This window comes from Pseudophryne corroboree, chromosome 1 (genome assembly GCF_028390025.1).
Source record: "Pseudophryne corroboree isolate aPseCor3 chromosome 1, aPseCor3.hap2, whole genome shotgun sequence".
In the NCBI taxonomy this organism is placed as follows: domain Eukaryota; kingdom Metazoa; phylum Chordata; class Amphibia; order Anura; family Myobatrachidae; genus Pseudophryne; species Pseudophryne corroboree.
In genome coordinates, this window is record NC_086444.1 from 855,611,279 (window position 1) to 855,638,829 (window position 27,551).

The following is a 27,551-nucleotide window of genomic DNA, read 5'->3' on the forward strand; positions in this document are numbered from 1 at the left end:
GGGGACGCGGTGCACTAATTGGGGTTCCCGGTCACTCTACAAAGAAAACGACACCAAAATAACATTAAAAACTCATGTCGACCTTTTGACCTGTCGACCTAGAACATGTCGACCTAAAGACCCTGTCGACCTAGACACCCTGTCGACCTAGTTACTGTCGACCAATAGTGGTCGACCTAGACATTGTCGACCTAGTTACTGTCGACTTTCAATACTACACCCACAGCTGTCCCGCACATACAGTACCAAGGCGGCCAGTCGGGGTGGATGCGGACGGTGGGCCCACAGGGCAAATGCGCTGTAGGCAAAGCACCATCTGCCCACACCTACTTACGGCCCTGTTTCGTGATATCCATGCTTGAGCATAGGTGACTTAATTAGTACCTTACTTTGATTTAACCATCTGTGTTGAAGCCTGGAGATCACCATAACCTGCACTGTTAATGTGCCTTGAGGGCAGAGGTTTCGAATGACTGACCTAGAGAGTCACTTAGGAGTTGGACAACAGTTTTTCCTGTAAGAGAACATTTTCATACTGTGTAAGTATACCAACAATGCTTATCCCTGCCTACATATTATATTATATTTGCCTATACTTGATTTGCGCATCCTTACGACACCAGAGATATACACTTGCTCCAGGCACCATTGCTCCAGCTCTGCTATTAAATAGAAAGTTGCAAAAAAGGCTTCACAAATGCCAGCGTAAATTCCACATTTCCAGCATTGTTATACCTGCAAATGAAAAACAGTGTGCGCAAAACCCTCGTCTGGCAAATAATATACGTCCTCGGATGCATCTTCACTGACTTCAGCATTGTGAATTTCCCGGCCACCCTGCGTAACTTGAGGGTTACTCAGATGTCAGATATTCACACAGAGGTATCGGATGCTGTGTCTTCGGATACTGCAGCAGTTCGCAGAAGTCATCAGGAGACATCTATTTACACAAGACGCCTCCTGTGGCATTAGCATTTTCTCGGATAGCAGCGGCAGACAAAGAGTATAACGCATGTTATCTTAAGCAATAACAAGTGATATTTCATGAATCCCGTATTGTGCAATAGCAGCAAAGTACCTGGTGGATCTGGTAATTAGAGGGTAAAAACCTTCCAAAATGGTCATCAACTGTCATCGAAGAGGACGCAATTTGAAGGACTGGCTTGTTCATAATGACACGACGGTACAAGGGAGAGAACTTAAATCCCATTTTCTTTGCAAGCCTCCAGGTTCATATAAATGTATTGGTTGCACAACTTGCAGTTATTTGGAAACAGGACCATTTGTGACGCATCCCCATTCAGGGAATAATATTTCCATCAAACATGTGCTTACATGCACTTCAAAATATGTAAACTATATCATAAAGTGTCCCTGTGAGCTGGCCTATATAGGCAAAACCTCATGTACCTTTCGTGAACATGCAGCGCAACACAGATCGACAATCAGACGAGCGCTAGAAGGAAAGGCTGTTGAGCAACTGGCGGCGAGACTTCGAGGAAGCAATCCATTTGATGGCCTCATTGAGCTACAAGTTAAGAGATCATGTCCCCCCTATGGTAAGGGGAGGGGACCATAATAAAAAACTGCTCCAGAAAGAAGCCAAATTGATTTTTGATTTAAATACGGTAGCTCCAGCAGACCTGAACAAAAATCTGTCATTATTGTGCTTTCAGTAATAACTTTAATAAAACCTCCAATGATGCAGTAATTATTATTCTAAGATACATTATGATCTAAGGATCTGCATATGGCGATAATTGAGGCAGTGTAAGCTTGCACATAGTAACGGATAAATAATATGTAATTGTCTTGGTGCTGAAGGGGTTAACCTCTCTGTGTGTACCATCATCATCTGAACTACAAGCATAATACTAATATCTATATTCATATGCATATATTTTTTTTTATCTAAGTACTGGTCCTTAGTGTTGACTGGGCTTAGTTATTCTGTTGGCCTCTCTTTTTGACTACGTTTGTAGATTTAATTGAATAATGCCTGAGCGAAGCGAGTTGTTATTGTTGATCCATGTAGCACATTTTACTGTATTTAATGCGTCATGTCAAAATCCATAAACAAATCACATGTGATTAGCTAAATGGATTAATTGCCCCTGTGTTTGCTCACCCAATTAAGCATTGCATAGATTGCTTTGCAATTCAGTTCTGTATTAGCAGCATACAGTTATTAACAGCGCTTTGGTGTGCTGCTAATATAGAGTAATAATTCTGCTTTTCTCAGTAGTTTGTATTTATAAAACAGGTCTGTATTTGAGACTTTGAGACTGTACCTTTGATAATCCATTAGCATGTAGCAGCATTATGTTAGTTACAGTCCGTTGTGTTTGCATATCTAGGTAATGGTATCATCATGTTTATTGGCCCTGCCCCTGGCCGTGTGCGGTGTGACATCGCCTCCCCCATTCCCAGAAGGCAAGGGTATGCCGGGACCATGTCCATGCACTGGTTTTACTTAAGGTAAGATTTACTCATTGACTCATAGCTGTAGCTGTTTCTTGACTAAAGTGCTGCCCATTACTGTCTGCACACACATTATATACTAAGTGTGTGTATAAATATTCTGAAATACGGAATAATACGAAATATGGAATTTTTTGAGTGAGATAGTGAAACCTTTGTTTTTTGATGGCTCAATGTACACAAACTTTGTTTATTACACAAACTTATTAAAAATATTGTATTAAATGACCTTCATGCTGTGTGTATAAGGTGTATATGAAACATAAATGAATTGTGTGAATGTACACACACTTTGTTCAATGCACCGTTATTAAAAATATAGGCTAAAATGACCTTCAGGCTGTGTGTATAAGGTGTATATGAAACATAAATGAATTGTGTGAATGTACACACACTTTGTTCAATGCACCGTTATTAAAAATATAGGCTAAAATGACCTTCAGGCTGTGTGTATAAGGTGTATATGAAACAAATGCATTCTGTGCTTAGACTTAGGTCCCATCGCCATGATATCTCATTGGTATGCAATTATTCCAAAATATACACAAAAACAGCGGCACTCCCGGGTCTTGAGGTGGTAAAAACGTGTACTTAGGTCATCACATACAGGACACCAACTCCTTTGTCAAGGAACGCATCACGCCTTGGCAAAGGAGCTTAGAGCTCCTTTGTCATTTGGATTTTTGATACTTCCATCATTGCCATGCGGTTTCGAGTGCCGCCTTGATGGTTTATGTATGCCACCGTGGTGGCGTTGTCTGATCGTACTTGAACAGGCCTGTTCTATACCAGAGGCAGGGCAAGAAATAATGCCTTGAACACCGCCCTCAACTCCAGAATGTTTATTGGGAGGAATGATTCCTCCTTGGTCCAACAACCCTGAAACGAGTGTTGCTCCAACACCGCACCCCATCCCCTTAGACTGGCGTCCATTGTCAACAGGGCCCAATCGGGGATACAGAAGGGACGGCCCTTGCTTAATCACTGGTCCTGTATCACCAGGTCAGTGACAGACGAACCTCCAGATTCAAAGTGACCATCTGAGATCTGATCGGATGAGGTAGGCTGTCCCATTTGGAAAGGATTAACCTCTGTAGTGGGTGGGAATGAGATTGAGCGTACTCTACCATGTTAAATGCCGACACCATCAGGCCAAGTACTTTCATCGCCGAATGTATCGACACTCTGGGGCGACAAAGGAAGCATCTTATCCTGTCCTGAAGCTTCAGGACCTTTTCTGGAGACAGAAACAGCCATTGACTGTGTGTGTCCAGAAGTTCCCCCTAGGTGCACCATGCTCTGAGCTGAGACCAGCAAGGACTTCTTCCAATTGAAAAGCCACCCGTCGGCATGCAGGAAGTTTACCGTCAGGTGCAGATGACTGAGGAGAACATTGTGGGAATTTGCCAAAATCAGCAGTTCGTACAGATACGCCAGGATTTTGATCCCCTGGCGACGGAGATGTGCAATCATCACGGCCATGACCTTGGTGAAGATCCGGGGAGCCGTAGCCAGTCCAAATGGTAGAGCCTGGAATTGAAAGTGTAGGTTGCCAATAGCAAACCACAGAAACTGCTGGTGTGAAATGGGAATAGGTATATGCAGGTATGCATCCTGTATATCCAGGGATACCATATAGTCTTCGGGTTCCATGGGGGTAATTCAGACCTGATCGCTCGTTAGCATTTTTTGCAGCGCTTCGATCAGGTCAGAACTTCTCATGCATATGCATCGCAATGTGCAGGTGCATTGCACGGGTACAAAGCGGACCATTGCTGTGAGATGGGTTTTACGAAGAATCCATTTGTACAGCCGATCGCAAGAAGATTGACAGAAAGAAGGCGTTTGTGGGTGTCAACTGACCGTTTTCTGGGAGTGGTTGTAAAAACGCAGGCGTGTCCAAGCGTTTGCAGGGCGGGTGTCTGACGTCAATTCCAGTCACGGACAGGCTGAAGTGATCGCAGCCGCTGAGTAAGTCCTGGCTACTCAGAAACTGCAAAAGATCTTTTTGTACCGCTCGGCTGCACATGCGTTCGCACACTTGCACAGCTAAAATAAACTCCCCTGTAGGCGGTGACTATCTGATTGCAGCGCTGCAAAAAACTGCTAGCGAGCGATCAGGTCTGAATTACACCCCATAGCCAGTACAATTGAGCACAGTGTTTTCATACGAAACCTGGACACTCTCACAAACTTGTTCAGGGATTTGAGTATAGGCCGGAATGACCAATTTGGTTTCGGGACAAAAAACAGGGTCGAGTAATAACCTCTGCCTCTCTGGGACTGAGGTACCGGCACAAACACTTCTGTACTCAGGAGAGAACGGACACTCTTTTGCAAAGCTTGAGCCATTAACGGATCCGAAGGTAGAACCGTGGTGCAAAACTGGCAAGGGGTACGTCTCATGAAAGAGACAGCGTACCCGTGAGAGACAACTTCCAGCACCCATGCGTCTGAAGTGATCTTTACCCAGGTCTGGGTGAACTGTAGAAGTCGGCCTCCCACACCTTGGGTCCCCCAGGGGAAGGCCCGCCCTGTCATGCAGCAGGCTTGTTGTGTTTAGAAGCAGGCTGACGGGCTGCCCAGGAATGTTTGGCATTGGGCTTTGTGGTTTTGGCACGAGATTGTCTCGAGAATGCCTGACCTTTTGCTTTCCCTTGAGGCCGAAAGGAACGAAAGGTGGAACCTTTTACCTTCTGTGCAGAAGGATTAGTATATGGGAGAAAAGCAGTCTTAGCAGCCGCCAATTCAGACAATTTTATGAAGGTCTTCCCCAAACAAAATGTCACCCTTAAAGGGGAGTACCTCCAAGGTCTTTTTGGCGTGTAAGTCCACCTTCCATGACCTCAACCACAGAATACGGCGAGCCAGGACAGACAGACATAGTCGACGCCTTGGCCGCCAGCACACCCACCTCAGAGGACGCCTCCTGAGTGTAATAGGCGGCGGTGGAAATGTGAGACAGGTATTGTCTAGCACTGTCAGATATATCCTCGGGCAGCTCTTCATCTAATCCCTGAACCCACGCTTCAATACCTTTTACAGCCCAGGAGGCAGCAATAGTGGGTCTATGCACAGCTCTTGTAAGGGAGTAAAGAGATTTCAGGCATCCATCCACACTATTATCTGTCGGTTCCTTCAGTGAGGTGACAGTGATGACGGGCAGAGTTGATGACACCACAAGTCGGGCGACGTGAGAATCCACTGGCAGTGAATTTCCCCACTTTCTACATAACTCTGCAGGGCCCGTTTATGCAGAGGGGATTTCTTCCCTGGAGTAGACCAGGGATCCCTTCTGATGTCCACTAAATGGTCAGAATGGGGTAACAGAGTTTTAACCACTTTCTGCCGTTTAAAATTATCAGTTTTCTTTGCCAGAGTATTGGAATCCCGATCATCAGAGATTTGTAGGATTTGTTTAACAGCAACCACTAAGGCAAGGACATCAATCTGCAAGGGAGAATCCTCATCAGTAACACCAGATTCAGTGCCTGACAGACTGTATGCTCCCCCTCTTCAGATGAGACATCAGAGAGATAATAAGAATTTACTTACCGATAATTCTATTTCTCATAGTCCGTAGTGGATGCTGGGGACTCCGTAAGGACCATGGGGAACAGCGGCTCCGCAGGAGACTGGGCACATCCAAAGAAAGCTTTAGGACTAACTGGTGTGCACTTGCTCCTCCCCCCATGACCCCCCCCCCCAAGCCCCAGTCAGGATACTGTGCCCGGACGAGCGTACACAATAAGGAAGGATTTTGAATCCCGGGTAAGACTCATACCAGCCACACCAATCACACCGTATAACTTGTGATCTGAACCCAGTTAACAGTATGATAACAGAGCAGCCTCTGAAAAGATGGCTCCCAACAATAATAACCCGATTTTTGTAACAATAACTATGTACAAGTATTGCAGACAATCCGCACTTGGGATGGGCGCCCAGCATCCACTACGGACTATGAGAAATAGAATTATCGGTAAGTAAATTCTTATTTTCTCTAACGTCCTAAGTGGATGCTGGGGACTCCGTAAGGACCATGGGGATTATACCAAAGCTCCCAAACGGGCGGGAGAGTGCGGATGACTCTGCAGCACCGAATGAGAGAACTCCAGGTCCTCCTCAGCCAGGGTATCAAATTTGTAGAATTTAGCAAACGTGTTTGCCCCTGACCAAGTAGCTGCTCGGCAAAGTTGTAAAGCCGAGACCCCTCGGGCAGCCGCCCAAGATGAGCCCACTTTCCTTGTGGAACGGGCTTTTACAGATTTTAGCTGTGGCAGGCCTGCCACAGAATGTGCAAGCTGAATTGTACTACAAATCCAACGAGCAATAGTCTGCTTTAGAAGCAGGAGCACCCAGCTTGTTGGGTGCATACAGGATAAACAGCGAGTCAGATTTCCTGACTCCAGCCGTCCTGGAAATATTTTCAGGGCCCTGACAACATCCAGCAACTTGGATTCCTCCAAGTCCCTAGTAGCCGCAGGCACCACAATAGGTTGGTTCAGGTGAAAACGCTGGAACCACCTTAGGGAGAAACTGAGGACGAGTCCTCAATTCCGCCCTGTCCGAATGGAAAATCAGATAAGGGCTTTACAGGATAAAGCCGCCAATTCTGACACGCGCCTGGCCCAGGCCAGGGCCAACAGCATGACCACTTTCCATGTGAGATATTTTAACTCCACAGATTTAAGTGGTTCAAACCAATGTGACTTTTGGAACCCAAACTACATTGAGATCCCAAATTGCCACTGGAGGCACAAAAGGAGGCTGTATATGCAGTACCCCTTTTACAAACGTCTAAACTTCAGGGACTGAAGCTAGTTCTTTTTTGGAAGAAAATTGACAGGGCCGAAATCTGAACCTTAATGGACCCCAATTTCAGGCCCATAGACACTCCTGTTTGCAGGAAATGTAGGAATCGACCCAGTTGAATTTCCTCCGTCGGGCTTTACTGGCCTCGCACTACGCAACATATTTTCGCCAATTGCGGTGATAATGTTTTTGCGGTTACATCCTTCCTGGCTTTAGATCAGGATATGGATGACTTCATCCGGAATGCCTTTTTTCCTTCAGGATCCGGTGTTCAACCGGCATGCCGTCAAACGCAGCCGCGGTAAGTCTTGGAACAGACAGAGTCCTTGCTGGAGCAGGTCCCTTCTTAGAGGTAGAGGCCACGGATCCTCCGTGAGCATCTCTTGAAGTTCCGGTTACCAAGTCCTTCTTGGCCAATCCGGAGCCACGAATATAGTGCTTTCTCCTCTCCATCTTATCAATCTCAGTACCTTGGGTATGAGAGGCAGAGGAGGGAACACATACACTGACTGGTACACCCACGGTGTTACCAGAGCGTCTACAACTATTGCCTGAGGGTCTCTTGACCTGGCGCAATACCTGTCGAGTTTTTTAATCATGTGGACGACTTCTGGGTGAAGTCCCCACTCTCTCGGGTGGAGGTCGTGCTGAGGAAGTCTGCTTCCCAGTTGTCCACTCCCAGAATGAATACTGTTGACAGTGCTATCACATGATTTTCTGCCCAGCGAAGAATCCCTGCAGCTTCTGCCATTGCCCTCCTGCTTCTTGTGCCACCCTGTCTGTTTACGTGGGTGACTGCCATGATGTTGTCCGACTGGATCAACACCGGCTGACCTTGAAGCAGAGGTCTTGCTAAGCTTAGAGCATTGTAAATGGCCCTTAGCTTCAGGATATTTATGTGAAGTGATGTATCCAGGCTTGACCCTAAGCCCTGGATATTCCTTCCCTGTGTGACTGCTCCCCAGCCTTGCAGGCTGGCATCCGTGGTCACCAGGACCCAGTCCTGAATGCCGAATCTGCGGCCCTCTAGAAGATGAGCACTCTGCAACCACCACAGGATGGATACCCTTGTCCTTGGTGACAGGGTTATCCGCTGATGCATCTGAAAATGCGACCCGGATCATTTGTCCAGTAGGTTCCACTGGAAAGTTCTTGCGTGGAATCTAACGAATGGGATTGCTTCGTAGGAAGCCACCATTTTTACCCAGAACCCTTGTGCATTGATGCACTGAGACTTGGTTCGGTTTTAGGAGGTTCCTGACTAGCTCGGATAACTCCCTGGCTTTCTCTTCCGGGAGAAACACCTTTTTTCTGGACTGTGTCCAGGAACATCCCTAGGAAACAGAAGACAAGTCGTCGGAACCAGCTGCGATTTTGGAATATTGAGAATCCAATCGTGCTGCCGCAACACTACCTGAGATAGTGCTACACCGACTTCCAACTGTTCCCTGGATCTTACCCTTATCAGGGAATCGTCCAAGTAAGGGATAACTAAAATTTCCTTCCTTCGAAGGGATATCATTTCGGCCATTACCTTGGTAAAGACCCGGGGTGCCGTGGACCATCCCTACGGCAGCGTCTGAACTGATAGTGACAGTTTTGAACCATAACCTGAGGTACCCTTGGTGAGAAGGGTAAATTTTGACATGAAGGTAAGCATCCTTGATGTCCCGAGACATCATGTAGTCCCCTTCTTCCAGGTTCGCAATCACTGCTCTGAGTGACTCAATCTTGAATTTGAACCTCTCTATGTAAGTGTTCAAAGATTTTAGATTTAGAATCGGTCTCACCGAGCCGTCTGGCTTCGGTACCACAATAGTGTGGAATAATACCCCGTTCCCTGTTGCAGGAGGGGTACCTTGATTATCACCTGCTGGGAATACAGCTTGTGAATGGCTTCCAAAACTGCCTCCCTGTCAGAGGGAGACGTCGGTAAAGCCGACTTTTGGAAACGGCGAGGGGGAGACGTCTCAAATTCCAATATGTACCCTTGAGATATTACCTGAAGGATCCAGGGGTCTACTTGCGAGTGAGCCCACTGCGCACTGAAATTCATTGAGAACGGGCCCCCACCGTGCCTGAGCTTGTAAGGCCCTAGCGTCATACTGAGGGCTTGGCAGAGGCGGGAAAGGGTTTCTGTTCCTGGGAACTGGCTAATCTCTTCAGCCTTTTTCCTCTCCCTCTGTCACGAGCAGAAAAGAGGAACCTTTTGTCCGCTTGCCAACAAAGGACTGCGCCTGATAATACGGCGTCTTATTTTGAGAGGCGACCTGGGGTACAAACGTGGATTTCCCAGTTGTTGCCGTGGCCACCAGGTCTAAAAGACCGACCCCAAATGTCCCTTTTCAAAGGCAATACTTCCAAATGCCGTTTGGAATCCGCATCACCTGACCATTTTACCGGTAGAATTGGACAACGCACTTATACTTGATGCCAGTCGGCAAATATTCCGCTGTGCATCATGCATATATAGAAATGCATCTTTTAAATGCTCTATAGGCAATAATATACTATCCTTATCTAGGATATCAATATTTCCAGTCAGGGAATCCGACCATGCCAACCCAGCACTGCACCTCCAGGCTGAGGCGATTGCTGGTCGCAGTATAACACCAGTATGTGTGTGAATACATTTTTGGATACCCTCCTGCTTTCTATCAGCAGGATCCTTAAGGGCGGCCATCTCATGAGAGGGTAGAGCCCTTGTTCTTACAAGCGTGTGAGCGCCTTATCCCCCATAGGGGGTGTTTCCCAACGCACCCTAACCTCTGGCGGGAAAGGGTATACACCAATACTTTTTAAGAAATGATCAATTGTTATCGGGGGGAAACCCACGCATCATCACACACCTCATTTTATTTCTCAGATTCAGGAAAACTACAGGTAGTTTTTCCCTCACCGAACATAATACCCCTTTTTGGTGGTACTCGTATTATCAGAAATGTATAAAACATTTTCCATTGTCTCAATCATGTAACGTGTGGCCCTACTGGAAATCACGGTTGTCTCTTCACCGTCGACACAGGAGTCAGTATCCGTGTCGGCGTCTGTATCTGCCATCTGAGGTAACGGGCGCTTTAGAGCCCCTGACGGCCTCTGAGACGTCTGGACAGGCACAAGCTGAGTAGCCGGCTGTCTCATGTCAACCACTGTTTTTTTTTATACAGAGCTGACACTGTCACGTAATTTTCAACAGTACATCCACTCAGGTGTCGACCCCCTAGGTGGTGACATCACTGTTACAGACACTCTGCTCCGTCTCCACATCATTTTTCTCCTCATACATGTCGACACAAACGTACCGACACACAGCACACACACAGGGAATGCTCTGATAGAGGACAGGACCCCACTAGCCCTTTGGGGAGACAGAGGGAGAGTATGCCAGCACACACCAGAGCGCTATATATATATATATATATACAGGCATAACCTTATATAAGTGTTTTTCCCCTTATAGCTGCTGTATGTTTTAATACTGCGCCTAATTAGTGCCCCCCTCTCTTTTTTTAACCCTTTCTGTAGTGTAGTGCAGGGAAGAGCCAGGGAGCTTCCCTCCAACTGAGCTGTGAGGGAAAATGGCGCCAGTGTGCTGAGGAGATAGGCTCCACCCCCTTTTCGGCGGCCTTATCACCCGTTTTTCTGTATATTCTGGCAGGGGTTAAATGCATCCATATAGCCCAGGAGCTATATGTGATGTATTTTTTGCCATGTAAGTTATTTTTATCATGTTTTATTGCGTCTCAGGGCGCCCCCCCCCAGCGCCCTGCACCCTCAGTGACCGGAGTATGAAGTGTGCTGAGAGCAATGGCGCACAGCTGCAGTGCTGTGCGCTACCTTATTGAAGACAGGAACGTCTTCTGCCGCCGATTTTTCCGGACCTCTTCGCTCTTCTGGCTCTGTAAGGGGGCCGGCGGCGCGGCTCCATGACCCATCCAGGCTGGGCCTGTGATCGTCCCTCTGGAGCTAATGTCCAGTAGCCAAGAAGCCCAATCCACTCTGCACTCAGGTGAGTTCGCTTCTTCTCCCCTTAGTCCCTCGATGCAGTGAGCCTGTTGCCAGCAGGTCTCACTGAAAATAACAAACCTAAACTAAAACTTTCACTAAGAAGCTCAGGAGAGCCCCTAGTGTGCACCCTTCTCGTCGGGCACAGAAATCTAACTGGGGCTTGGGGGGGGGTCATGGGGGGAGGAGCCAGTGCACACCAGTTAGTCCTAAAGCTTTCTTTGGATGTGCCCAGTCTCCTGCGGAGCCGCTGTTCCCCATGGTCCTTACGGAGTCCCCAGCATCCACTTAGGACGTTAGAGAAATGTGGATTGTGAGGAGGAAGTAGCCCGCTTAGATGACCCAGAGACACAAGAGTGACCTGGAGTGGATTTCTGTCTAAACAAAGACTGATTTATTTGTTGCAGCTGGTTAGATAAATTTTCTGCCCAAGGCGGATTTACCATAGGGACATACCATAGGCACAAGTGGTCCCATAGGGGGCGTAAGGCGTTCTACCAAAGTACCCAGTAGGTTTGTGTACCCAGCCCGGGGTGGCTCCTGAGTAGACCCAGGAGTTGCGGACTGGCAAGGAGGTGTATGATACATAAGAGTTGATTGCTAGCTGCTTTCGTTCGCAGCGCAGCGATCAGGAAAAAAAATGGCAGTTCTGCGCATGCGGCGCAATGCGAATGCGCGTCGTACTCTTACAACGAACTATGTAGTTTCACACAAGGTCTAGCGAAGCTTTTCAGTCGCACTGCTGACCGCAGAGTGATTGACAGGAAGTGGGTGTTTCTGGGTGTCAACTGAACCGTTTTCAGGGAGTGAGCGGAAAAACGCAGGCGTGGCTGGCCGAACGCAGGGCGTGTTTGTGACGTCAAAACAGGAAATAAATAGTCTGCAGTGATCGCACAAAATTTTGTAGCCGCTGTGCGATCCTTTCGTTCGCACTTCTGCTAAGCTGAGATACACTCCCAGAGGGTGGCGGCTTAGCATTTGCACGGCTGCTAAAAGCAGCTAGCGAGTGAACAACTCAGAATGAGGGCTATAGTACACAGCTATCATACAAAACTCCCCCCTATGGTAAATCCATGGAGCATGCCCTGCATGATGCAGGAGCTTCCACTGACTTGCTGCCCTTTCTGTCAGACATTATGATACGAATGCAACAACAGAGCGACTTAGTACGATAAAGGCAGACAAAGTACAATACCTGCGAATAAATCCGGTATTATGGGACTGAGTACACAGTAGAATATACGTATTGGATAAATACTGTGTCATACTATATATATGACCCAGGCACACCAAGTGCCCACGGGTAAAGAATGTAGTGACCGATATATCTGGGAAACACTGAAAGTGAAACCGCACAGCAGATACAGTCACAGGCAATGCAGAAATCATTACAACAATAAGGCTGCACTGGATTAGAATATATATATATATATATATATATATATAGAAGTCCAAGGAGGAAACAGTTAACGGCACTCATCGGGGCAAGAAATACAACACTCAAAGAGGAAGTTGAATCGACGTTTCGGGGCTGGCGCCCCTTTATCAAGACATATCATACACCAGCCCCGAAACGTCGATTCAAATTCCTCTTTGAGTGTTGTATTTCTTGCCCTGACGAGTGCCGTTAACTGTTTCCTCCTTGGACTTCTATTGTGATTGTGGACTAGGGCACCGGGGCCCGTTGTTATATACCGTCTGAGTGCCGGCTGACAAGAGACTGTGTGTGTATGTATATATATATATATATATATATATATATGGTCACACATTACGTGACTTTAAATTTATGCCACTTAAGCCATGGAAGAGAGGTGGTGATCGACATAAGAGGCTGTTGTAAAGAGAATGTAAACTGATTTACAACTTTAATACTGTGGCACCACACGGATTAAATGAAGAGTTAATACTTACCTGCTTTTTATAAGAATCCGTTATATTTGGGGATCTCGATTGCCATTTAATATTAATATTAAGTTTTGATGGCTGGACTCTGAGGGCTGCTTAATTTTATGGATCTGTATATATTTAATGTACTGTATATGTTTGTCTATTGTTACACCTTTAGGTGATTGGTCTGGGGTTTAATGAGATATATATTGTTTAGACACAGTATTCCACGACAGGGCGCCTGTCAGGCATACCTCAGTCACGTCTCACTGATTTCTGTAGGAGCGTTGGGATTCTATTGTTATTATTATGACTATTACTACAGATGTGTTTTAGAAATGGGGAGACATTGTGTATCCCGGTTGCCTTGGTGATCTTCTGTACAGGCACTGGTTTGGTTCATGAGCGCAGTCCAGCTACGTCATGCGGAAGTGCCGTACTCCCGTGATGGATGCCGGGACCGGAAGTGTGCTCCACCGCGGGCTGAGTGCGTTCCACACTAGGAACTTACGGCCTTTAGCGGTATGGAGGTGACCATGCACAGGTGAACGTGTTTTACCTCTACAGGTGAGTGGGATTATGAGGTTGCTGACAGGCGTCAGGTTGTGGATAAAAATCAGTGTTTGGCTCAGTACTAGTTTGGATGCCCTTGAGGAAGGTGGTGACACCCGAAACGGCTGTTGAGCAGAGGGGATTTGGACTCTCCGTTTAACCAGAGGGACATGTGAAGTACCATGTTTATCCTGACTGGAACATAATGTGATTATGATTTTGACTGTTGCCATGCTGAAATAGAGCACTTTATGAATTTGCTACTGGTGGTGTGCTGGTTTCCTTCTTTTGGCTGAGGAGGTTCTCTCTTGCTTGAGGAGTGTTATGCTATATATATATATATATATATATATATATATATATATATATACATATACATACACATAGCCGGAGGTATATATTAAGATACTCATACAATATATTCTATAACAGGTACACTTTCTTAACGAAAGTTGTCTGTATAAAGACATGTAGAATACTCAAGTGTTTGTATTGTTAAGTCACAGCGCTGTATACAGGTGGTTTTACAAGGGAGACCTTGCTCTGCAGTTATGGAAACCAGTCGCAGCCATGCTCAGAAGGTGGCGCCCAGCGTCTCAGTCAGGGAGTGAGGGAGAGTGTGTGGCAGCTCCAGGGTAGCAAAATCTACTAAGAGATGGCGCCCTGGGCCGGGGAAGGGGCTACAGGTCAAGCGCCACCTCCCCTGTACTGGACTTCCACCCTGGGTACTGTGAGTGTTATTAAATGTGGTGTTATTACACCCGACCTGTACTCAGACGCCCCGATGGTCTAAGTGGGATCCCTGCTCGGAGACCGTGTCCACGCCAGCGCCGCAACCTGTCTCCTTAGGTTGCGGACGGAACGCGATTTAATGACGGGTCCCGCCTGGGAGGTGAGGGAGCTGCAGCGCTGAAGTGTCACCCTGACATACAGTGCCGACAGCCCAGAGAAGAAATCTTCTTAGAAAGCTTTTTCAGGGCTGCCCAGTGCAGCCCTCCTGTTAGGTGACCTGATGCTGCAGGCACCAACTGAAAACTGAGCTCTCAGTGCCTGGAGGCGGGGTTTATAGGAGAGGCCCCAATGCATCCTGGGACAGCCTAAAGCTTTAGTCTGTTGGTGCCTCTGGATCAAGGTACACTCTACACCCTGATGTTTTTCTGTGGAAACCAATGTATCCTGCTGCAGAAATATAAAGATAGGTTAATTGGCTCCCAACATAAATTAACCCAAGTGTCTGTGTGTGTGTACATAGGTAGACTAGATGGGCTAAAAAAAAATTTATCTGCCTTTAAATTCTATGTTTCTATGTAAAATCAATTTTGATGTAATACCACATCAGCCAATGACCCCAGACATCAAGGAGTCCGGTCAAGATGCCGGATGTCGGGATCCCGGCAGCCACAATAGACACCGGAATTCCGACACCAGTCAGAAAACAGATGCCGGAATCCTGAAAAGGTCGGGACACAAGCGCCAGTATACCGACAGCTGGCATTCCACCGTGAGTACAGCGGGAGGCTTAGGTTTAGGGCTGGGGTAGAGCGGTTGGGATTAGGCGCCACCCGAGGAGGTTAGGGTTAGGCTGCGGGAGGGGAGAGGTTAGGGTTAGACTGTGGGGAGAGGGGGGTTAGGGTTAGGCACTAAGGGGGAGGGTTAGGTTTGGGATGCTGAAAAGGGGCGGTTAGGTTTAGGCAACAATGAGGGAGGTTAAGGTTAGGCACCAAAGGGAGAGGTTAGGGTTAGGCTGCGGGAAGGGAGGGCTATGGTGTAAGGGAGAAAATAGGCATCTTACCCCTGTCGGGATTGCAACTGTAGGGATGCCAGCGTCTGTATACTGAACGCTGGCATCCAGACTACCGCTAACTCATACTCAACCCAAAAGCACTTTATTCACAGAACCAAACATATACAAGTGGGGTCACACACTTATACCACCGCAGTGGACATGATTATACCACTGTAATTACACTATAAAGTTTACACAAAACAAGGCAATGGGTGACCATGCTGTGCTTGACAAAACTCTTTGAACAGGAAAAACATACAATGACTTATAGGCACAAACTTGAGAAAGAAAATTTAAAAGAGCAAAATAGCTTTTTGACTACAATTTGCAGTTCCTTTTAATAAAGATTACAACTGAATTCACTTGATCACAAATTCAAAATACTCGCAACTTTGATTCTTTTTTCAGTTACTTTATATCCTGTATAACTCAGTCCAGAAATTCCTGTCATTTGGTACATTGTCATTTTCAGAAACAAGGTCACTGCAAACCTTTCTGTATTCTGCTGCTGTATTGGGCCACGACAGGCATAGCGATTTACGTGAATCACTGCATTTTGTTTCTATACATGTTAGGCTTTACTGCAACAGTAATCTGGTTTTGAGAGCATTGTATTTGACATTTTCCTTTGATTGCTCGATGTACTCGAGAACACAAAATATTCCATGTGTTCCCTGTCAGGATAAAATCTGTTTGCAAAAGGACTTTCTAGAAGCTAAAAGCTGAATGAAATAAATCACTGAAATGTGAACGTCAAGATAAAGAGAACATTACTTGGAGTAAGATGCCAAATTATTATTGCAGCAAACGGTGATCTTTTCTTACCCATATATCAGCTTTTGTAGTAATTGGTTTTCCCCCATAAAGGTTGATCATTTCTGGAGCTCTGTATGAGAGAGTGGTATACCTGAAATAGTCACAAAGAAGTGTTAATGAAATAAAGGTATACACATATATAGGGGAATATTTATCATAGCTTGGAGAGACAAAGTGGAGAAAGATTACCCACCAATCAGACTCAAATTTGCATTTTCAAACACAGTCTGTAACATGGCAATTAGGAGCTGATTGGTTGGTACTTTCTCTCTCCAACTTTTGATAAATATCTCCATAATGTTCAAACAGTATACCTTGTACTGGATTCAGTATGATTTTCCAGTGGCCGGGATGCCGGCTGTCAATAGACAACAGCATCCCGGCCATCAGTGGGGCGAGCGCAAAGAGTCCCCTTGTGGGCTTGCTACAGGTTCTATTCTCACTCTATGGGTGTCATGGATACCCACGAGTGGAAACAGTCCTGTAGCGCCAGTATTCCGGCTGTTAGCAATGCCAGCTGTCGGGATTCCGGCGTCAGTAACCTGACTGCTGGGATCCCGACAGCTGGCAAATTAAACTTATACCCTTGTACTGTATATGGCAAGTGATGTAAAAAAACCAGCACAAAATCTGGAACCCTTTAGGACAGGCCGGGCCAAACTGTAGCTCTCCAGCCTCTGAAACTACACAAACCAGCATTTTTAGCATTCCCTAACGGCAAAACTGTGTCAGGGATAGCTGGCACATGTGGTAACTGGAGAGCCACAGGTTGGCATGGCCTTCTTTAGGACATCAAAACATGAAGAACACGGATGCTCCAATGATGGTTTAGCCACACAAATGAAACAAAATAAGTACCCATAGTGTATTGTGCCCCCTCCCAAGTGTAAGATAACTGGTCCCTAGTACCAGGCCCCAGTCACCAGAAGCTAGGAGTCACTGGCACCTGAGAAGGAAAATTCCAAACGATGTAAAACAAGATTAATTGTAATCCACTGAAAAATACATACTGTAATAGCCTTCTTGAAACTGAAAGTCTTCATGTGACCACATCAAAAAATCACAGATTGTTTCATAAAGCCTAACAAATGGGAGCTTTTATCCTCAACTAAGGATTTGTTGGCAAAGACGAGTAAGGTGCTGCTTATATGTCCGTTGCTATTATTGGATGAATGGTGCTATGAACTCCTTTTTCACCTCTAGCTACATTGCTTTACACGGTCAATACTGTCTCTGCAATGCTTAGTTTGTAAACTGAAAATTGCTGCTGTGCTAGGTGTGGTAAACAGCTTAGTAATAATTATAGGGCCCTTACCCACTTTCTACTAAACTGTACTCTATAATAATGGTGCATTTGCTTATGTTGGAGAACAAATGCAATAAGACATAATATATCCACCACTACATAGCTAACAATGTACAGACGGTATCTCCTACACAAGCATGGTCCATATAAAACGGATGATACTGTAGGTCTGCAGTGAGCCTACTGATTACCGAGGGGTATTGGGAAGATATGATGTGAAGGAAAAAAATAGTGAGCCAGCAACAATTACTCCAGCATACTGCTGGTGAGATGCACCAAGCGTTTAAGTGAGATATTAAAGTATCAACCAATCAGCTTCTGTCATTTCACAGAATGTGCTAGTAGGTACTTTTATCTGTCTCTCCAAGGCTTGATACATCTCACTGTGAATGAGGAATAAAGAACTGCCCTTTACTTGATTACTAAAAATCAAAGATCACCAACATTAGAACTGTCAGCTCTCTACTTAGCCAATGGCAAGACTCATGAAGAGTACTGTATGTGTAGGAAACAATGATGAGATTGAAGGGAAAAAACAGAGCTAAAAAGGAGAGTTATGGTAGCCTTACCATTGTTAACTCTTTCTACGAGGTAAATTGGTTCCACAGGAAAACATCGGGTGTAGAGTGGATCTTGATCCAGAGGCACCAACAGGCTAAAGCTTTAGGCTGTCCCAGGATGCACTGGGGCCTCCCCTATAAACCCCGCCTCCAGGCACTGAGAGCTCAGTTTCGTTAGCCAGTCCAATGCAGGAGGAGGCAAGAGAGAAGGCAAAAGTTAGTCACATAGAACCGCATTCTGACGACAGGAGAAGGTACAGTACCAGCAGCTAATGCCAAACAAACCCATAGAAGCAAGGTACATCAGGGTGGGCGCCCTGTGGAACAAATGTACCTTGCAGAAACTCTCCTTTTCTGCAGCAGGATACATTGATTTCCTCAGGAAAACATCGGGGATATCCTAAAGCAGTTCCTCAAGGGAGGGGACGCGCCTTAGCGGGTATGAAAACCCGGCGTCCAAAGGAGGCATCCTGGGAGGCGGAAATCTCGAAGGCATAAAACCTAATAAATGTGTTCACCTAGCTGCCTTGTACATTGTTCTGCGGATGAGCCACGGCGGACCGCTCAAGAAGGTCCAACAGACAGAGTAGAATGGGCAATAATAGCAGCAGAAGCTGGGAGTCCAGCCTGCGCATAAGCTTGTGCAATCATCATTCTAATCCATCTGGCCAAGGTTTGCTTATTCGCAGGCCAGCCACATCCAAAAAACGCTCTTTGGAAGATAAGTCTGAAGAGATAAAGGCCGGAACCACAATCTCTTGGTTAAGGTGAAAAGTTGGCACCACCTTAGGCAAATAACCCGGTCAAGTTCGAACTGCCCGGTCACTGTGAAAAAGTCAAATAGACGCCTTGTCCTGTCGTCCACCCTAAGTCTGACACCCGTCTTGCTGAGGCAATAGCCAGCAAGAACAGGACCTTGTCCGTGAGCCAATTAAGGTCCTCCGACTCAAGAAGTTCAAATGGAGACTCATGCAGGGCTTTAAGCACAACAGTCAATCCCATTAAGCCACAGGAGGCTGAATCCTAAGTACACCCTGGGTGAAAGTATGAACATCAGGTATAGATGCAATTTTTCTCTGAAACCATCCGACAAGGCAGATATGTGAACCTTGAGGGAGGCCAGACGGAGATCTAAGTCAAGGTCTCATTGCAGAAAAGACAGATTCTGGAAGATCTGCACATAAAGACATCATAATTCTTATCAGAACACCAGGTGAAGTAAAAATTCCAGACCTTGTATTAAATCCGGGCATATGTCGGTTTGTGGCCCTTCATATAGTTCGGATAACCGCCTCGGAAATCCTTTGGCCCTCAGGAGTGATGCTTCAAGAGCCACGACATCAAGGCCAGTTTGACCAGGTCTGGGTAGAGAAAAGGGCCCTGTACGAGGAGGTCCGGGCGCTGATGAAGTAGAAGGGGATGCTCCGTCGATAGACTCTGCAGGTCTGAGAACCATTGCCGTCGAGGCAACGCTGGAACAACTAGAAGTAGTAGTACCCCTTCTTGATTGAACTTCCGTAGTACCCTGGGCAGGAGACACTGGAAGGAACAAGTAGGGCAGCCGAAAGTTCCATCGAACCGCCAGTGCATCCATGAACGCTGCTTGAGGATCCCTGGTCTTTGATCCGAAGACTGGAACCTTGTGATTGTGTCGAGACGCCATGAGCTCTACGCCAGGTAGACACCACCTGTCCACTAAGAGTCAAAAGACTTTTGGATGAGGACTCCACTCTCCGGCGTGCATGTCCTGGCGACTGATGAAGTCTGCTTCCCAGTTCAGGACACCAGGAATGAACACTGCAGATATGGCTGGCAGATGGCGTTCCACCCAACAAAGGATTTTTGACACTTCCATCATTGCCATGCAGCCTCAAGTTACGCCCTGATGGTTTATGTATGCCAGAATAGTTATTGGAAAGAGCGATTCCTCCTTGATCCAACGATCTTGAAAAGAGTGTTGCTTCAACACCACTCCCCATCCCCTCAGACACGCGTCCGTTGTCGGCAGAATCCAGTCGGGGACCCAGACGAGACGGCCCTTGCTCTTGCTGGTCCTGGATTCACCAGGTCAGCGACAGGCGAACCTCCGGAGTCAAAGAGATCATGTGAAATCTGATCCAATGAGGCAGGCCGTCCCACTTGGAAAGGATTAACCTGAGTAGTGGGCAGGAAATAATTTGAGTGTATGAAGGCCGATACCATCAGGCCAAGTACTCGCATCGCCAAGTGTATAGACACTCTAGGACAACTAAGGAAGCATCTTATCCTGTCCTGAATCTTCAGGACTTTTTCTGGAGACAGAAACAGTCTCTGACTGTGTGTGTCCAGGAGTGCTCCCCAGATGCACCATACTCTGAGCTGGGACCAGCGAGGACTTCTTCCATTTGATAGGACACCCGTGGGCTTGCAGAAATGTTACCTTCAGTTGTAGATGACAGAGGAGGACTTCATGGGAATTTGCCAGAATCATCAGGTCATCTAGATACGGCAGGATGCTGACTACCTGGCGACGGAGATGAGCAGTCATAACAGCCATGACATTGTGAAGATCCAAGGATCAGTAGCCAGTCCATATGGCATGGAATTGGAATGGAGGTTGCCATTAGCAAACCGCAGAAACTGCTGATGCGATATGGCAAAAGGTATATTGCAGGCATGCATCCTGTATATCCAGGGAATGGAGCGTAGTGTTTCTGTGTGAAACCTGGACACTCACACAAACTTGTTAAAAGATTTGAGATTTAGTATAGGCCGGAAGGAACCATTGAGTTTTGGGACAGAAACAGGATCGAATAATAACCTCTGCCTCTCTTGGACTGAGGTACCGGCACAAACACTTCTGTACTCAGGAGGGAACTCACCAGTTTGTAGAGTTTGCACCTTTAATGTATCCGAAAGGAGGGCTGCAGTGCAAAACTGGCAAGGACGACGTCTCTTGTACGAGACAGAGTACCCGTGAGAGACAACTTCCAGTACCCATGCGTCTGAAGTGGTCTTTAACCAGATCTGGGTGAACTGTAGAAGTCGGCATCCCACCCCGTCATGCAGCAGGCTTGTCATATTTTGAAGCAGGTTGACGGGCTGCCCAGGATTGTTTGGCCTTGGGCTTTGTGGTTTTGGGAGTATGAGACTGTCTGACCTTTTGCATTCCCTTGAGGCCGAAAGGAACGGAAAGTGGTACCTATTGCCTTCTGTGCAGAAGGATTAGTAGGATTAGTAGTGGGGAGAAAAGCCGTGCTACACCAAACAATGTCCCCAGTGAAGAGGAGTACTGTACCTTCAAGGCCTTTTAGAGTTCAGGTCCACTTTCCATGACACCAACAACAGTATGCAGCGAACCAGGACAGATGTGGTCGACGCCTTGGCTGCCAATACACCCGCCTCAGAGGACACTCCTGAACGTATTATGTGGAGGTGGCATTGTAAGACATGTATTGTCTGTCAATGTCAGATATATCCTCAGGCAGCTCTTCCTCTAATGCCTGAACTCACGCCTCAATTGCAGCCCAGGAGGCACCTATAGTAGGTCTATGAATGGCTCCAGTAAGGGAGTATACAGACTTCAGGCATCCCTCCACACGCTTATTGGTCGGTTCCTTCAGTGAGGTGACAGTGGTGACAGGCAGAGTGAATGACACCACAAGGCGGGTGACGTAAGAATCCACCAGCAGTGGAGTTTCCCATTGTTACATAACTCTCCAGGGAGAGGATAGCGAGCCAAGGCCCATTTTTGGCAGAGGGAATTTCCTCCCTGGATTAAACCAGGGTTCCCGTTTGATGTCCACAAAATGATAAGAATGGCTTAATATAGTTTTAACCACCTTCTGCTGTTTAAACTCATCAGTTTTCTTTGCCACAATAATGGAATCCTCCTCTTTGAAGGTAATGCTTATTAGCATCCACTAAGGCAGCGACATCCATCTGCAAGGGAGAATCCTCATCAGTAACACAGGGTTCAGGGTCTGTCAGGACCGTATGCTCCCCCTCCTCTTCAGATGAGACATCAGAGAGGATTTTGGATTGCGAGGAAGAAGCAGCCCGCTTAGAGGACTCAGAGACACGGGAGTGACCTGGTGTAGGTTTCGGTCTAACCAAATACTGATTCAATTGCTGCAGTTGGTTAGACAATTTTTCCGCTCAAGGCGGATTAACCATATGAACAATATGAGGTGCAGTGCATCGGTGGTCTCATAGGGGGCGCTATGCGTTTCACCAGTGTACCCAGTAGGTTGGTGAATGCAGCCCAGGGTGTTCCATTGCATTAGCTGCGGACTGACTGGGAGGCGTATAACATTTAGTACACAGACCATCAATAACACTTCCCCCTCTGGTAAATCCCTGGAGCATGCTCTGCATGATGCAGGAGCTTCCGCTGATTTACTGCCCTTTCAGTTAGACATTATGTGAGAATGCAACAACAGAGCGAAGTACGATATTGCCAGACAAAGTACAATACCTGCGAATAAATCCGGTATTACGTGACTGAGCACATAGTAGAATATACGTTTTGGATAAATACTGTGACGCACTATATTAGCAGACCCAGACGCACCTAGCCTCTTAGGGTGCAGAATATAGTGACAGATATATCTGGGAAACACAGAGTGAAATCACACAGCAGATACATGCACACACAGTCATAGGCAATGCAGAAATGATTATCACAATAAAGCTGCACTGAGCTAGTATGTATATATGTATATAAGCAAATCCTACAATTTACAATCCACAGCCAGGGATAATAAAAGGTTTTCACAAATTTTTAATACAACACATAAAAACAAATGGTAAAAATGCAAGCGTACAGGATAAAAAAACAAATCAAGCTTATCTATCCATATAGGAAATCAGGTACATCTAGTTTTCCATAAGTATACGAGGAATGGTAAAAAATGCAAACATACAAAATATAAATTTTAAAAGGCTTATCTGTCCATAAAGAGGTTCAGGTACAGCAGTCCCTTGGAAACTGTAGGATCCTTAGAAGGTTTTTTTATATACAACTAATTTTATGGTGAACAATGGTATGAAAACTGTATGCGTTATGTTATATTTGTCTTATTTTTTTTATGTACTTATATTGGTCATATGACCGAAGAAAGACTGTATCAGATAAGTAGTGTCTTTTTTACTCACACTGGGTTCACACTATGTATTTTTTAGACACTAGAAGGTGCCCTTTTCTCCACTTATTCAAATTTTACCCTTTATGTGTTTCCAAGCACATATCACTATGCTTAAGGTTGCTGCCACTCATTTTTTAGAGGAGTGTCAATTTTAATCTACTCACTCCTTACTTAATTTACATAAAATAATATATATCACTCATCACGTGCACTGATTGTGCCTTTTCCAGTGTTACCTGTGCGCCCCCGCATCTATCGTTTTTTATATATATATATATATATATATATATATATAAATAACGTATATAGTCGAGTATAAGCCGACTTTTTCAGCACTTGTTTTTATGCTGAAAAAGCCCCCTCGGCTTATACTCGAGTCAGTGGGAAGGAGGGACACGGAGGGCACAGCGCGCGCCTCTCCTGTGTCCCTCCTGCGTCTCCGGCGTGTCTATTAAATTAAGTACCCGTTCGTGAGCTCTGATTGGCTCACGAACCGGCACTTCATTTAACAGACCTGACGCCGGAGACGCAGGAGGGACACAGGAGAGGCGCGCGCTGTGCCCTTTGTGTCCCTCCTTCACAAAACAGCGGGGGAGCGGGGAGGGTAAGTTGTACCTGGCACTGGGGGAGCATATTTGGCACTTGGGGGGGGGGGGGTATATGTGGCAGTATGAGGGCATATCTGGCACTGTGGAGGACTATCTGGCACTGTGAGGGCATATTTGGCACTATGAGGGCATATTTGGCACTATGAGGGCATATTTGGCACTATGAGGGCATATCTGGCACTATGAGGGCATATTTGGCACTATGAGGGCATATCTGGCAGTATGAGGGCTGTGTACGGCTAGAGCTGCATTTCCCACCCTAGGCTTATACTCGAGTCAATACGTTTTCCCAGGTTTGTGTGGTAAAATTAGGTGCCTCGGCTAATATTTGGGTCGACTTATACTCGAGTATATACGGTGTGTGTGTGTGTGTGTGTGTGTGTGTGTGTGTGTGTGTGTGTGTGTGTGTGTGTGTGTATATATATATATATATATATATATATATATATATATATATATATATATATAAAAACATAGAGGGTCCACACTCACGTTTGTTTATGAAGAAAGTGCTGGGGTGGCTTCCAATGAGGGAGGAATCTTACTCGAATATATTTCCAAATTAACATCTTAGTTTTAATATATGTCTATTGTATGTAATTGTTTGTTATGTGGGGGAGTTGCTTTGATTAATTGGAGGGAGGGATCTATATGGGTATATAGGTAACACTAGTTCATTGCACCGGTATCTTGACAAAGGTCAGAATTGTGACCGAAACGTCGACAAACTATATGCTGATGGTATGAATAAATTGCCTTGATCTATTTGAAGACTGGTGAGTGCTCCCTTAATTTGGATATATATATATATATATATATATATATATACACACACACACACACATATACACATATACATATACAGGTTGAGTATCCCATATCCAAATATTCCAAAATACGGAATATTCCGAAATACGGATTTTTTTTGAGTGAGACAGACAGTGAAACCTTTGTTTTCTGATGGCTCAGTGTACACAAACTTTGTTTAATACACAAAGTTATTAAAAATATTGTATTAAATGACCTTCAGGCTGTGTGTATAAGGTGTATATGAAACAAAAATTAATTGTGTGAATATACACATACTTTGTTTAATGCACAAAGATAATAAAAACATTGGCTAAAATGACCTTCAGGCTGTGTGTATAAGGTGTATATGAAACAAATGCATTCTGTGCTTAGACTTAGGTCCCATCACCATGATATCTCATTATGGTATGCAATTATTCCAAAATACGGAAAAATCCGATATCCAAAATACTTCTGGTCCCAAGCATTTTGGATAAGGGATACTCAACCTGTATATATATATATATATATATATATATATATATATACACATACATACATAAGTCCGTTGGTGTGGCACTCCAGATACAGACAAAAGACTCTTTACAGCAGCATGTACTTGGCAACGTTTCAGTGCTTGTTTTATTGCACTGTCATCAGGCTACACAAAATACAAAAATGTGCTAGAAGAGTCGTTTGTCAGTATCTCGAGTGCCACACCAACGGACTTTTGTATGTATGCTATTTGCTGTGGGGGCACCCGATCATTTGTGAATGTAAGAGGAGAGCCGGACCTTCGGTACAAGTATGTACGTACGTACATTTTATATATATATATATATATATATATATACACACATATACATACACACATCTATCTATCTATATATATATATATATATATATATATATATATACACACACACACACACATCTGTATATGTATATATATATATATATATATATATATATATACATACACACACATATACATACACACATCTATCTATCTATATATATATATATATATATATATATATATACACGTCCACACACACACACACACACATCTGTATATGTATATATATATATATATATATATATATATATATATATATATATATATATATATATATATTGAGCTCCATATAAGAAACGGCACTCAGAGTCGAGATAATAAGCAAAATACAAAACTGTATTGTGGTCGAGTACTTTCGGGGACAGTACCCCGTCCTCAGGACCTCACAGCAAAAGAGACAGATACAATTTGACAAACTTACCCACTTTTTAAATCCCCTAGATCCAATCCACTCCTATCAAACTTAACGCGCCGCAGCGGGCACCAGCAGCTGGGATCCGGCAAGCAAGACACACTTCCGGAGGAAGCGGTCACGTTGTCTTGGAAATCAACAGGCTTGCGCACCACCTAAAGCGCGCAGCCTGCGTTCCAAGACCTCCAGTCTCACTTCCGCCTGTCACAGCTAGACTGCTTCCATCGCTGCGGAGTTCACAACGCTGACCACGGGGAGAAGAACAGGACATGGGAAAAACTGTACACCAAAACATACATGTAATAAAACAAACATCAAATATACATAGTGAACACAAAGTATAAAAACATGACATAGGACAGACAATTAGTAGCAGCACAGTGGTGAGTACTGACACCTCACACCCGGGGCCTGCTCCTGAAGATCAGGAGAATCCCCGTACATGTGAGGGGGCAGTCTGCAAGCCATACATCGCAATCGAAAAATGTGGACGATCAATATCATACCCATCAACAAATAGAGCAGCTTGTTCTATAATTATAACTCACAGGTTAATAGCCACCTACAAGAAAACACACCATAATCCACCCAAGGAAGGGCACCAGAACCTAAATTAGACTGTTCCAATTTTATCATTGAGCCCCCCTGGTTTAATCGTACCCAGCCTAACAATCCAACGGGATTCCTTAATCAGTAAAGCCTTGGCCCTCACCCCCTCGTAGCAACACCGGTACATGATCTATCATAAAATATCTGATCTCGTCTAAGTTATGATTCAATTCCTTGAAGTGACGGGGAACCGGTTGGTCAATATCTTTTCCAGCTAATGATAGGCGAATCGCTGATCTATGTGCGTTCATATGCTCCTTAAACTTACGGGTGGTCTGCCCGACGTAGAATAACCCACAGGGACAGACCACCACGTAAACAACGAATGACATGTTGCAAGTTAACACAAATCTCATGTCATACATCTTATCAACATGAGGATGTTTGAACTTAGTACATGGAATGATAAAACGACAGGTGGTACAATCATTACATGAATAACAACCAAACAGTTTCCTATATACATTGGGGGTTTGTGGTACATTACGACCTGTTACATCAGTATGGACGAGTAAATCTTTCAGATTACTCCCACGTCTAAAGGCCGCCAATGGGCGTTTACCCCTAAACATCGGGAGTTCACTGTCCGAGCTCACAATGGGCCACAAGGCCTTCGTGGCTGGTTTGATTACCGGACTTGCCACTGTATAGTCACTCACCCACGGAAGGATCTGATCTTGATTCCTTCTACATGGGCTTAATAGTTCAGATCTAGACATACTCAACACTCGGGTCCTATGTGCTAGAAGGGTCTCCATGTCATACCCCCGAACCAGAAACTTATCAACTACTTTATCAAGTTCCAATGGAACCGTAGATGCATCGCTAGAAATCCGGGCAACTCGCATCATTTGCGAGAGTGGCAACCCCTGTTTTAAAGCTGTTGGGTGGTGACTAGATGCTACCAGTAACGTGTTTCTATCGGTCACTTTAGTAT

General features: G+C 45.3%; 1 protein-coding gene across 2 annotated transcripts in view; it reads right to left on the reverse strand.

Moving 5' to 3' along the window:
- The window catches only part of BMP2K (BMP2 inducible kinase), a 406,412-nt gene that overhangs the window by 117,079 nt on the left and 261,782 nt on the right, over positions 1-27,551 (reverse strand). For both annotated transcript variants that reach the window (XM_063919964.1, XM_063919966.1), the window contains exon 6: positions 16,355-16,436. In XM_063919964.1, the coding sequence (XP_063776034.1) occupies positions 16,355-16,436 (82 nt within the window). The remainder of the gene's footprint in view (positions 1-16,354; positions 16,437-27,551) is intronic.